Here is a 13704-nt window from a genome sequence, read left to right as displayed (position 1 = left end):
CTCTGTTGGTCACTGTTGGAAGCATATTTTGCTGGAATGTAATGTTTTAAAGAGATTATCTCTCAATAAAACCCAGTAAGGCCTATGAACACAATTTACCCTCGCATTGAGACAGCTTTTGACCTGAAGGCACACTGAGTTACTATACACGGTGAGCAATTGGTAATCGGTTGTCACCTTACTAGCCACCGCAGACACGGGTCATATGGGGATTGGTTGGGAAAGGAGCTCAAAAAGGTTCATCAATCGGGCGTTCTAGTTCAAATTGTAAAATCAACAAGTCCAACATGACAGTAAATATTTCCAAGCCAACAATATGTTTTGTTGGCAGGCACTTAATGCGAAGCTCCAAATATCGGCACACAACAAGTATTTAGCACGATATTGTCGACATTGACAACATTATTCAGAATTATTGTATGGAAATACCTGACATTATTATCAACAGCTGACCTTTAGAAGCTTCAATTACAATAATGGCAAATTTTGAAAATAAACCTAATTTTATCTAACAATTTCGCAACCGTTTTTGATCAACACTCGGTTGGGGAGGGGCACTGGAGCAACATGAAGGGTATACAAATATAACGAGGTTTTGACTCCCCGACTTTCGCCTAGTGTAGCTTTTTGACCAAAAGATGTCTGTAAAATGTAGATTTTTTACCTTTATTTTGCCCGCTGCACGATTTTGAACCACCATTCTGCAGAAAATGTAGAGTCTTTGCTGTCAGTATTCGAGCCACAATCATGGACGTAGTGGGTAGACTTTTGACGCCAGATTCAAGAGAAAATTCCAGAGTTTTGCTTTGTATTCGAACTAGCCAGGGTTCACCTGTGCCACGAAAATCAGGGGTTACTGAATATGATTCAAGTAGCCCAGTTGTTTGATGATTCATATATGTACTTGAGAGTAACCGTGACTTGACTGATACAGTTGTTCAAAGATAATATGTGCGTTTATTGACAATGGACACAGAGGGCTCCCTTCATTCGCGAAATCGGCGTCTGTCAACAACCTTATGACCCAAAATTATACCAGCGGTTTTTAAGATAACAACGTCATATTTTGAAATAATATGTGGAAAATATACTCTGTGTATAAAGTCTTGTGAAAAAAGCAAATCAATTTCTATTTCGCGACAAAATGTTAGATTTCCGAGAGACGCAGCGCATGGTGATATGGTAAGCCTAGCACCTGCCCGAGGCGAGGCATCCTCTTTAAAAGAATGTTACGTCCACTTGACTGTAGATATACAGCGTAAACAAATAAAAGTACAAAAAATCAGTCTGAAAAGGCAGTCAGTGAGTGTGAAAAAAAGGCTAGGCTTGAAAACGGGGCCAAAAATCATCTTCATCATTAATCATGTTATAAATAAAGTACAGCCATACATAATAATCCCTGGAGAAAAATATCATCATAACGGACACATTATATTTGATTGACAACTGAATTTCTTGTATTCCAAATCATGTATGTGTGTGCTGTATGAAGTATAAGCAATAATGCACCCCATTCCGACCCATAGTGGACTCAGGCAAACTTTTCACGACAATCTGTACCGTACCTGGCTAAATCGAATATATTGCGTCGTGCAAAGTTTGCTTGAGTCCATTATTTTGCCGGGAGGCTGTACATTATTGCTATTATTTTATAGTTTCGGCAATGCCAGTGGATGTGTAGATGTTAAAAACACCTTACGCGGCAGCACTGGATAATCGGATATATTATCAGCAATAATCTACGGTATGACGTCATACTCAAAATTCTCTTGTATAGTGTCTGATCTTGCTTTGTAGCCATTAACGATCCTTGCTATCTCTAGTCTTTTGATATTGGTGTCGCTGTTGATAATGTGTTTTCTAACAAACTGGGAAATACAGTTTGGCCAAATGTCTCTTGCACATTTTGCACTCAAAGGTGCCATCCATCCGCCAGCTCCTGTCAGAAATAGCGCCATCTTACGACATACATGGTGAATGATTTTGTTAATATATGGTTACTGATTAATAATTGGTGTACGGACGTCGTAGACTTTGAACTGCGAAGTGAATACCGCGAACTCAACGTCCCCCACCTGTGATATTTATTTACTGCATATTTTCGCAGGTGAAAACATCTTTTCACCGCAATAGCAGAGAGCGAGGGACTACTTGGACGCTTTGTTTTGGTGAAAACGGACAGATATTGACAAGGTGAGTGTAAAATTACCCATAACGCGGTTAGGCAGTGAAGTATTGCTAGATGTGCCATATTTACCGGAAATTATAGGACGGCGTCTGTACAGTAAACACATTTGGAAGGCGGGCTTAACGGGATTTTCTCGCCATGAGATTTGTCGTCTGTGCCGATAGTTTTGATACTATACCGTTGTCAGTGTATTCAAGCACAAGTTTCCAATTCCCAGACCCCCTCCCTCATGGTAATTTGATTCTTCGCTCCAAACCATGTCAACTTACATAATTAATATGGTGGCTAGCTATATTGTGACGTCACAACTCTGTGTATGCACTCGATTGATTTGTTTCTTTGGTGGCTTGGCGTATTACTACCAGATTTTGTCAAACTTTAAGTTAAAAAACCGACGGCATGAACGTCGTACGCCACATACTTTCGTATATGAATCACCATCACGCGAATGGTCATGATCTTATATATATAGTCATACGCCTTGATACACATTTGTATTATTGGAATATTGCGTCTGTTTTGAGAGTACACCCACACAAAGAATTCAAAACAGTTCCTGCTCGGTACTTTAGAAACGTGAGCTGTCTATTTAAAGCGTTTAGTTACGTGTGATCACTGTCGGAGTGTTAGGTGATGACGTAACAGGGTGACTAAAATGGCCAATAAACAATGATATTCCGGTCAAAAAGTGTGGCTAAAAGTTAGTCAAATTCAGGCAGCGAACCAAAACCATTATTCGGAGACGAGTGCTTTACTTCAAGGTTTTTGTTGCGGGACAATCGAAAAAAAACCCGTACATTAAACTTGATCTTGACCTTCTTTGGGTTACCTAGGTATTTTGATTTGATAAGTAACGCATCGACCGTGACCGTGACATCAAGTGCCGGTGTGTCAATTGTTCACTTCCGTATCGTACTGAGGCAAGGTACGACCGCAAACGAGTCAGCCTGTCACGTGACTCCTGTGAATATTTGAAACCGGCGTTGACGAATCTACATGGGACGTTCGCCCTCGATTTAGGGCCTACGTATTTAGGCCAGTGCGCCTAAATTACACTCAGTCTGGTGTTGTTCTTTTCACATATTGGCTGAATTCGTTCAAAGTGACCAAATGTTTGGCTTCCATCAGTCAAAAATTATCTGAGCTTTTTAAAAACAAATAACGATAAAATGTATAGTAGTCATGTTTTTGCAGTTGCTTAATTTAACCGACATTCATGGGTGCATGTTCGATTAGAGTAGATATACCACAACTAGGAAAATATCTAGTCAAGATTTGAGTTCATCATAATACCGTATGGTCTAGTTCTCCGGCCGGTAACGTTTGTGCGACACCACTACTGTTCAATCACAAATTGTAGAAGCGACTGTCTATGGTTCATTACCGTTGCGGTTTGGGAGAAATATTTGAATCAAACGGAAAATGCTGACCAATTAAGTCTTTTGACGGAATGGAAGACGACACATTCCAAAATCACGTTTAAGTCTCACATGTTTGTTTCAAAGATAGGCAATAGAGGGCGGTGTCTCATTCAATGTTCTGCTGTTTATATGTTATTGTGATTGAAAACTATAAGTAAGCCTCTTTCAAAACAAAAAGTGATGTTTTTGGTTGCGCTAATATCGCCCAAATAAGTCGTAAGAAAAAATTATATGTTTCAATTAAAACACTCAGAAAATAAGGTAGATTAGTCGAGAACTGTTTAAATTGTTTTTATTCATTTCAGTGTGGCCAATGTTTTGGTGTGACCCACCGAAAACATGAAAAATTTGGCAAAATTATTCTTGATATTTGAAAATGTGAATAATAGTTCAGGTGGGTAGGCAAATAGGAGAGCTCGGGTTACCGGTAACATACATTTTTTTTTTGAAATTTGGCCAAAGGTAAGACACCCTTATAAATTCTTACGTCTTCTCCTGTGCTTTCTATCTAGAGATGTAGCCATGAGGTAAACCGTTGGAAAGAATCGCAAAGATGACCTTGTCGAACTTACCGTTCGGGCGAAGGCAGGAGCCTGCCACCATTTTCAACCCTGGAAGACAAGATGGCGACGGCGAGGTGTTCGGCAGACAGCCCATGATAGGGCTGAGGATGAGTTTCAAGCACAGGATAGTCTTTGCTGTCAATGTCGGTCAGATCTTGGCCTCTCTACCCTGCATCATCGCGGGAAGCTTTGCAATCGTGATGGAATGTTCGCTCGCAAAACTCGGAGTGCCTGTCTGGTGTGGACTCCTGGTAAGTTTGCCTGTTGGTTTGTTTGTTTTGTATTTGTTGATGTCAGGTTGCGTGTTAGACAGAAATGCCCTAGTGGGGATAGGGACGACACCGTCACACGTCTTGCAGAAATGCGAATGTCGACGGAGAGAGCAAAACGGGAACATGCGAACCAATGACGCATCAATCATCAGCAAGAAGTCACGTGACACTTGATAGCGGAAGAAACGTATAGAAATCTGTCATGATATCGATGTTTCCTTGTGTACCGAATGGTATAAAACAATCGAAGAGGGGAGAAATCTTACCGTAACCAAGGAATGTAGGGTGGGGATTTAAAGGAACATTACTTGATCTTGTGGAGTTACAATTCTGTAAATATCATAGACATGTATGTGCCCTGATGCATACACTTGCAACATGCAAAACTGGAGATAAAGGTTCATCATGATGAAGTTCACTCCCTTCATTTCAGTTCCTGGCGGCAGGTATGCAGGGAGTCATAGCAGCCAGAAAGAAGAACACGCTCATGGTATGTATCATCAGCTGATAAGTCGGTTTTAACCCCGCTGTGCTTTATTGAGAGTGTTTTGGCGTAAATGTATCGTCTGTATTTTGCATAATAGGAACAGCAGTGAATGTGATAAATTGCACATGAAAGATGACAGAATTTGCTTGATGGTCCTCCAGTAAGTTTCCAGTCCGATTCATCATACTCAATGTGTGGATACGAAAATGCGAGAATCTTGTGTGCTAGATACGACGTCATTGCTTATTTGAAATCAGTAATTTTCGTTACCTTTCGAAAAATAATGTTTTCAAAGCTTTACAGTTAGAAATTAATGGAGGCTTCTATCGCATTGACAGGTGGAAAAATCCACACTTTTAGTCTCAGTCATTGCGTTTTATCCTTTGTTTTGACCTTTGGTGTCACGTGATCATTTTCTATCAGCTGAGAACTACACACAACATCGTGTGTTCCGTTCATTTCCGCATTGCAAGGTCAACATTTAATTGATGGAACGTTCCTCTTATGATGTGGGGTGTTTTTTTCTGCAGGTCCTGATGGCCCTGATTCTGTCAGTCGTATCTACTGCCGGATCAATCGCTGTTGTGATAGTCGCCGTCTACGCATTGTTTCGAGATTCCACTTATCAGAACTGCTACATGTACCCGGAAGAATGTGTTCCTGTAAGTGAAATTATTTTAAATTTACTTTTGAAAATATTTGATATTTGATTTGAAATTCAAAATGGCTGCCATCCTTGTGTTGTTTTTGGAAAATTGAATTTTCGAAAGGCGGTAAAAAATTTTCTTAATTCACGGGCTTTAAAATCAATACCTACAAGTAGTATATCATAAAAGAATTGTGAAAATATGAGAGACCGAATATCTGTCCCCCTGGCGCCTACCGAAAGTTTTACATAATCTAAAGGAACTAAAACTGACTAAGGAGGTTGACCTATTTGGTAACAGGTGATTTCAGTGGACATAACTCGACTTGGGTTTAATATGCATAATCATCAGTTGCAACGTAAACGTTTATACGCAATTTAAAATCGATTATTACTGGCTGCATGTCCCTGAGTGTAAAGCAACATGCAAATTTAAAAGCCTGCCTTGTGTAAAATGAATATAAGAAGTTGGAGCTGTGGTACAATCCAAAGCATGGCAGCCACAAACTGGTATCTTTGAAAGTCACGATACTAAAGAGTGGACCTAAACTGAATAATTCTGCAAATCAACATAAAATTAGGGAGTCCCATGTTTATTAACCCTTTGGGTGCGGAAAAGTTTTGCATCAAAATTTTAGTGCAACGTTTTGCCAACTTTTGTGATTCTTTCCATATTTTTTTATACTTTCATGCGAAATGAACATCACTTTTCATTTGCTACAGTTTTTGATCAAACTTTTTCGAAATAATTTGGAAAAAAAAATTATTTGGTTATATTTTATAAAGGTGACAAAATATTTGGGGGACCTACTATATAAAGAAATTTTAAAGATTATTGTTATCATAAAGAAGATTGGGACAAGTTGTTCTTTGGTATACCTTGTGCATAATGAGATTTATACCCGACTGTGATTATATAAACTGAAATATTGCTGTTCCAATACCGCTTATTCTTTATAATTGTAGGCTGGCTGTGTTGTTGGAGGTCTCATCGTTCTTGTAGCGGGAATAGCCGAGTGCGCATGCGCGGTGATAACTGTCACACTTTGTAGCCAAGCAGTGTGCCGCTGCCGCAGCCCTACCTATCGGGTAAGTTCATAAAGAACTTTGTATCAGTCCATGTATTGGGATCATATAAAATGTAAATTACAAGGATATATCTTAAGTAGTATAGCTGCACGCGCTCGGACAAAAATTCGGACAAATTTGGGGAAGGGCGGGCGCAAACAGGTAGGTATTATATGATTGTGTGTTGTTGCATGCGCGGTAGTTGTTGCTTGTAGTTTGCGCCCTAAATTCATACGAATAAGTGTGACCTTTAGTAGCCATTATAACACAAGCGGGTTTTATTTTCGTCATTGATGCGGAAATTGCTTACAAATATTAATTATTAATATTAATGAGAGAAAAATGACGTCATTTGCGATCAGCACCATTTTAGCAGTTTTTTCTCTATTTAGAATTGCCAAGATCAATATTGCATACATGCTAGAAAATTTACGCTTTCTATTGATACAACGGTGCTTGGGGGCGCTGCAGACAACACAGCGTGTGCTTTGCTCACTCTCATATTTTTTTACAAATATTGATTCAATTTTCATTATTAATTGGTTAACTCCGACGTGGGCTTACCTTCTAGCAAAAGCAGCCGTCTTAATTGGGTGAGATTAATTTTGCAAATGTGTGCAAATTACTGCATTCAGTCCTGGTGTCTTTTCCTTACGTTTTAAAAAAAATAACTCCATTCTGGCTGTCAAATTTTCACATTATGTTCTGTAATTGAGTACTGTATAACGGAAGAACAATTTTGTTTGGTAATAAGGTTCTTACATTTTGAATGAGAGACATTTCAACTTTGCTTATCATGATTTTGATCACTTTCGAGAACGGAGGTCTTTCAGCCCCTGCAATTTAAGGGTGAGAAGACACATTGCAAAACAAAACCATCGTTTTATACATATACTTTAGTTTCCAATGACATATTTAAGCTTAATTTCACAAAGTGGTATCCAGTTTTTGAGTAAAATTAATTTTCATCTTTCAAACCAAAATTGAGTGTTGAAATACTTACCCCTTTCATTCTTTAAGTTAATATTTAATACCATACTGGACTTTATATTCTCTGCTTTTTGAAAATGCATAATATGACGGGGTTTTTATGTCATCTTTGATAAAAATAGTGCTTTGGAAAAGAAGATTGGCGGTTAATTTATTCATTAAACATCTGGAAATATTTTTATTTTGGGGTATCATTTCTCGTCCCACTTTTCAAATGGCATTGGCTTTTCTCTCTCTTGTCAACAGTCCGGGCGCCCATATATCGTGCTCGACAATTCAGAGCCCCAGCCGCTTCTCTCGGGAGTACAAAATACACCGACAATGGCGGGAACGATTGTTGTGGATCCGGGAGGTCAGACGCCCTCTAACGGTCGCGTGCAAACGTCTTCTGTCAACAGCACAGGTGAGAAAAATTTTACTGCATGTAACCAAAATCTAAGATTTCAAATAATATTAACAAGTTAGTTTTATAAAAGATTAAGCAATATTTATTGAATAAAAGATTAAACAATATTTACGATAATTGCGAAGACATAATCGAAATAAACGAATGATAAAGGATGGGTGGAATAGCGCAACTTTTAAGATTTCAGTACCTTAACGGTAACTGAGAGATACAACTTTATTTTGAGCAAGTGTATCTGGTACAGCAGTATTCGTCGAGGAATTGTGTTGTAATTTTATCATAGCTGTTGATTTTGTTTCAGTTTTTGTGTAGTTATTATTGTTGTTGACGGCCTTATATTTGTGCCTTACAGCGGTTCATTCCCGACCGGCGACGTTATCCCCCTCATCGCTACCGGTCCATTCGCAGGGAACAGGGACGTGGCTCACAGCGGCCAAGCACAGCGGCAGGGGTCGCGACGGCCAGGCCGCCGGGAGCAGTCGGTCAAGACAAGTTAAGGTCAACGAAGGCTTCGAGGCGGAAGAAGAAGCCCCCGATCGCCGTACAGAGGCGACAAATTCTGTGACTTTATACAACATTATCGGCTCTGACGACAACCAAATCAGTGATTCGGCATGCTGAGCCGCATTACAGATATATCTGTGCCTTTCCCCCCGGTAAACCTTTGGAATTGTATGGTGCCGTGCCGGCGAATACACCGACCTTGTGTAGATTCACCTTTGTATGGTGAAAAGCATGGACGTTAATCATTGTTAGTTCTGTTTAGCTGAAAAAAAAAATCAACAAACAACTCTTCTGTTTTCGCTAAAGTCGTGTTCTTCGTGGTGAAATACTTGTCGTTGTGGTTGTTTATTGTTAATTTTTGCTGAGTCAATGTTCCAGTGTTCGTGAGTACAACACATCATGAACACTTGGCCTCGTCAGCGACTGCCTCATTTAATGTACTAGGGACTTCCCCACTGATCTCTCATTTGTAATTTTAAATCCGGCTCCGTATTGGTACTCATTATTCCTACTACAGGGAGAGTGAGTACGGCAATGTGCAGATTCGAAAATCTTATTACGATGGCGGAATGGCGGGAACGGATGTTCCACGGAGGCGATGTTCATGAAGCCAAAGTTCAAGTACATGCTACTTACAATAACGACCTGGAAACAACAAACACAAACAAGAAAAAATAACTCAATATATATTTTTTTCGATTTTATTCATCATGGAAAACAGCCGTCGAAGAAAACAAAACAATTTTACTTACCCAAACAAAACTAATAATGATTGAGAGTCCGATGTGGCGAAAATGGCGTCGTCGTATAGTTTATTGTGCATTTCCGTTGCTGCGAATACGAAGGACCAATTGACTGTGTAGTATATATTATTCAATATTTTTGAAAAAACCTTGAGCAATATTGGCCTATTGGGGGCGCTGTCTATAAATCCTGCAACATTACTCATTTTGATCAAACACTTTTTTTATCAAACTAATTTTCCAAATTAAACACAAGTGAGAAAAAACATCGTCTTTCATTCTAATGGCTTCAACATTTTCTAGCAAAGCAATTTTCAAGTAGGTCAGAGATAAATTTTACAGACTTGATTGATTTACATTGTCGGACATTGATCAATCATGTCTCAGAAATTCACTGTTTCACCAGTTTATTTTAAATCTCAACCCAATAGTTGTAAACGTACATCAAATTATGATTTCCCGCATATTGGCGACATAAGTTTAGCAGGTATGAACGATGACGTTCCCTGACCTGATTGGTTCCAGGAGAATTTGATAATTTTTAAAACTATACACAAATGCCGACTCTAGATCAACCTGTCTCTTATAGTTTCTTTTTATTATGTTTGTGAGTGAGAATCATTCAGGTTCAATTTTATGTCGTAATAAAAACACACTGTTTTATTTATGAGCAACAACTTCATACTGCGTAACACATTTGACGTCTATCTCTCCCAGCCTACCTCCATACCTCCCTTCCTCTCCCTCCCTCGTTTTTGCTTCAGGATTGTCTCTGAAGTAAGTATTTAAACAAAAAAGATTAAGATGTTTATCGATATCATTTATAATAACAAGGTGACGTAGTTTGGGTTCATTATCATATCGCTAGCGTTATATTTTGAAACATATTATCTGTAATGATATTCACTATTCACTTGTCCCATTATTCACTTGTTAGTGCCAGTTTTGTCTACTTTATCAGATGCAAACCTTGCAACAAGCTTTATATTTGGGAAACTAGGAAAGGGGTCTGTGCCACAAGTGCTTGCACCTGTTTTGCCAAACGTCTGCGGACTGTAGACGATCAGAAATTAGATTATCCGCTAGATAGGCATTTATGCAGAAACCCCCTCCACATTGCGGTATGTCAGTTATGGGTGTTACAATTTTAACTGTGATATCCGCTGAACGTAACGAGACAGCACGTCAAACCAGAGAACAAGCCCTTATTTACAATCTGGGCACTGTGACACTGGCACAAGCTGGTATCGAGTGTTCATTTTACCGCCTTTCCCCTCTCTGCTCAACGATTGGATGTTTTTGTGTCACCTGTTTCAATGCCTCCAGTCTCTTCTTCTTCCTTTGTTTTTCCTGTGTGTCGTCACTCACTGGCAAGGGCTTGTCCAAGAAACTTTTATGACATGTGGACATACCAAAATTCATGCAAATCAACAAAAATAACAGGTTGACCATTACAACAAGTCGTGAGAACACGAAGAAAGCAAAAGACAGTTATCGAATTGTTACCGAAGATCGATTGAACATGTACTTCGCAGACATAAACTCTTATTCGTATCGCCTAATAACAACCAAAATAAACGAATAGTTAAATTTTATGTGCATCATTGTGCTCTTTATTATGTTTTCAGAATTCATGGGAGGAACGTCGATAGTTCCAATTAAAGACCCATGCCATACATTTTCCAATGAACAATTTATAGAGATTAGTTTTCTTAGCCTTCTATGTCAGTCACCTGGTTTAGTTCATAAGTCAAGACCAGGTTTTGCTCACTGACTAAAACGTTTTGATGACATTATTGCCTGTTTAAACATGTAGAGTCATGCAAATCTGGCCCAAGGAAAACTATCAATCATGGCGCAAGCGATGGAAATAAGAGAAGAAATACGTATATATGAAAACAACAGTTTGCTAAGACTAGGCAACGTTTGATAAACGGGGTTTGACTTTCTTCGAATTCGACAGAGTGAAAGGTGCAGCGTCCTCGAGATATGTTACTTGTATTTCAACAGTTTTGCGATGGAATTGAGAGTAACACCTATTTGACCTAGAAGAGGCAACGTCACTGTGTATCAGTTCTCGTTGGTCGTGTATTCACCTCGGAATCGTGAGCAAGACGTCTTGTCCTTCAGCCGGACACCCTTAGGGGTTGTAGGCAGACTTAGCCGTTTAGGGACTTGAGCAAATGAGACATTTAACACGTCAATGTTCTCTGTAAGCGGGTAAAATCTCAAATTATGTGTAACGACCAGTCAGTTGATGTAGACTTCAATACGACACCAGTCTACATGCCAATCATTTTTCAGTAACGGCCGCTACTGTGAACTGATTGGCACGTCGTGACGTAATCATCTGGCGAGATCATGTGATGCCCTGCCTCCGGAACGATTTAAGTCAAGCCTAAACGTGTTCCGTGTGTTAATCTTGGGCATAACTTCGCACGATTGTATATCTGGTCTCAAACATATGCTACATGACTTACGTTTGCTTTTCTGAAATTCCTCGAAATTTGAAGCAATCTCCATGCATCCTCAAGACGAGGAATCGAAGACATTAATCCTCAATGGAATGTCCGTCATGTGAGATCGAAGTCTGAATCAACGGAATGTCCAAATTATTCCTAATTCAACATTCTAATCTAAAGTGGAAAGTCCCGCATCAGCTATCAGCAGACAGATTTGTCACGACCATGGATCCGTCTTAAGATTTAAAGAAATAGCTAAGATTCTGGCATTATCTCAGACATTTTTGATATCCGTAGCTCGGAGAAACGTGGTGGCAACGTCCTGTCATACATTCATGGCGCTGACTGTCATTGTATGATTGTTTGCTAAATATACTATGAGCGACGCGCAGACGACATTTGCTGCAGACGACTTTGTCTCAGTACTCTGATTGTTCATATCTCACCGCTGAACGTTGGTAAAATCATTCACGATTCTGTAAGATTAATTTCGTACAGTCTAGTCAAAAATCGTCAAAAATATTTCATTTTGCGCATGTCAAATATAGAACTCTGACGTCATCATGAATCGGTCCTATTCTTGTAAAAAAGACTGAAGTGAAATGACTTCGACGAAAACAGGACCAACAGATTACTGATTGCACAAAACCAACATCTGAGAAGGTCCGCTCAGTCACGCATGCGCACACCAGATCCAGTACGAATAAGGAAAGGAAGTCGGTTGAAAGTTTGAAAAAGACTGAAGTGAAATGACTTCGACGAAAAAAAAGAATCGTTGAAATAGCAATTTCAGTCGCCACAATAAAATAAAACTTTTTGAAATGTTTGTAATTTGGTATTTTGTGTAAATTAAGAAAAGCTATGTTGTGAGCAGTAATGATTTACTTAAAACATTTTTACAAAGCTTGATAAATAGCTTTATAAAATTCCGTAACTTTGTTTATGCAGATTTGGTGATCACCATCATCACCGCGCAGACGACATTTATTGCAGACGACTTTTGTCTCGTACACCTGGCTGTTCATGACTTATCGAAACACCAGGCTGTTCATGTCCTATCCCCATCATCATAATCATCGTCGCCGTCGTCGTCATTGTCGTCGTCGTCACCATTACCATAGTCACCCTTGCTCCTTATACAGGGAATGTGATACCAGGCAATTTCGTTCTGTCTCAACTAAAATGGTCAGTTTGTCAACAGGCAGACCCTCTGGTCGAAGTTGACGTGTGTGTTCGACCAACCTCAGAAAATTTGTAGTTCAATGTCAGAGTCCACGACTGAATTCTCTGAGACGTAAGGCAGATGATGATCACTGGTACACTTCGTTCAAATTCGAATTTTCCGATCATTGTTGTAGTTCTCTTCTTTTTTCCGTCTGAAATTGAAATAAAATGATCCATTTACTAAATTTGCACCTAATATATATCTTCAGATACAGGTCATTCACATTTCTCGCGATGTCTTTAATATTATTGCCTATGGGTCTCTCCAAGCTTGCGGTTTCGGACAAATATAAACCCATTGGTCAGTGCTGCACCGTTGATGTCACCTTCAAACCATGATAAAAATATAATGACTGCACACCTTGTATTCAATTTACAAAGTTAACAAATTACAGGTGAAAGCTGCATTCACGCTGTCGAATACGGCTTGCAACATGCGATGGCGTATATAGGGAGGAAAATTCGAGTGTGTGCGTGTTGCGTGCCAGATGGGACTGCCGGTGTCCTCAATGCGACCCAATATGGTACCTGTTTGAACCATTGGCGAGGATGTGACGTCAGGCCTTGCATAGCAACGTTGAGGCAACCATAGTGACTGCTATCCTCCCAAGCAATCTTCAACACAACTTTGGGTCCAGCCGATCGTGAAAGTGACACATAGCACGTGCATGTTTTCTATCATTCTGCATTCTATACCTGTGTGTTTAGTTTTAAAAACGTTGAACATTTT

The 13704-nt window shown here is 39.4% G+C and overlaps 1 protein-coding gene across 2 annotated transcripts; it reads left to right on the top strand.

The window, feature by feature from the left end:
* Positions 1-2024: 2024 nt before the first annotated feature.
* On the top strand, positions 2025-9970 carry LOC139135206 (uncharacterized). 2 transcript variants are annotated; one of them, XM_070702488.1, is made up of 7 exons: positions 2025-2193; positions 4130-4423; positions 4878-4934; positions 5462-5593; positions 6544-6666; positions 7882-8038; positions 8394-9970. In XM_070702488.1, exons 2-7 carry the CDS (start codon positions 4163-4165, stop codon positions 8660-8662), a joined length of 999 nt encoding a protein of 332 aa, XP_070558589.1. In that variant the 5' UTR covers positions 2025-2193; positions 4130-4162; the 3' UTR covers positions 8663-9970. The 2 variants fall into 2 exon arrangements, with proteins under 2 accessions (XP_070558589.1, XP_070558582.1); XM_070702481.1 differs by having other exon boundaries at positions 2053-2193; positions 4122-4423.
* Positions 9971-13704: the final 3734 nt, after the last annotated feature.

This window comes from Ptychodera flava, chromosome 1, assembly GCF_041260155.1.
Source record: "Ptychodera flava strain L36383 chromosome 1, AS_Pfla_20210202, whole genome shotgun sequence".
NCBI classification, from domain to species: domain Eukaryota; kingdom Metazoa; phylum Hemichordata; class Enteropneusta; family Ptychoderidae; genus Ptychodera; species Ptychodera flava.
The sequence above is the reverse complement of the archived record's forward strand: the minus strand, read 5'-3'. Positions and strand labels throughout refer to the sequence as shown.

Bases quoted from the DNA above. Each gene is read 5' to 3' on its own strand.
- LOC139135206 (XM_070702488.1), top strand. From the start codon at position 4,163: ATGACCTTGTCGAACTTACCGTTCGGGCGAAGGCAGGAGCCTGCCACC. The intron at 4,424-4,877 runs GTAAGTTTGCCT...CCTTCATTTCAG, and splicing joins CTGTCTGGTGTGGACTCCTG to TTCCTGGCGGCAGGTATGCA. The intron at 6,667-7,881 runs GTAAGTTCATAA...TCTTGTCAACAG, and splicing joins GCCGCAGCCCTACCTATCGG to TCCGGGCGCCCATATATCGT.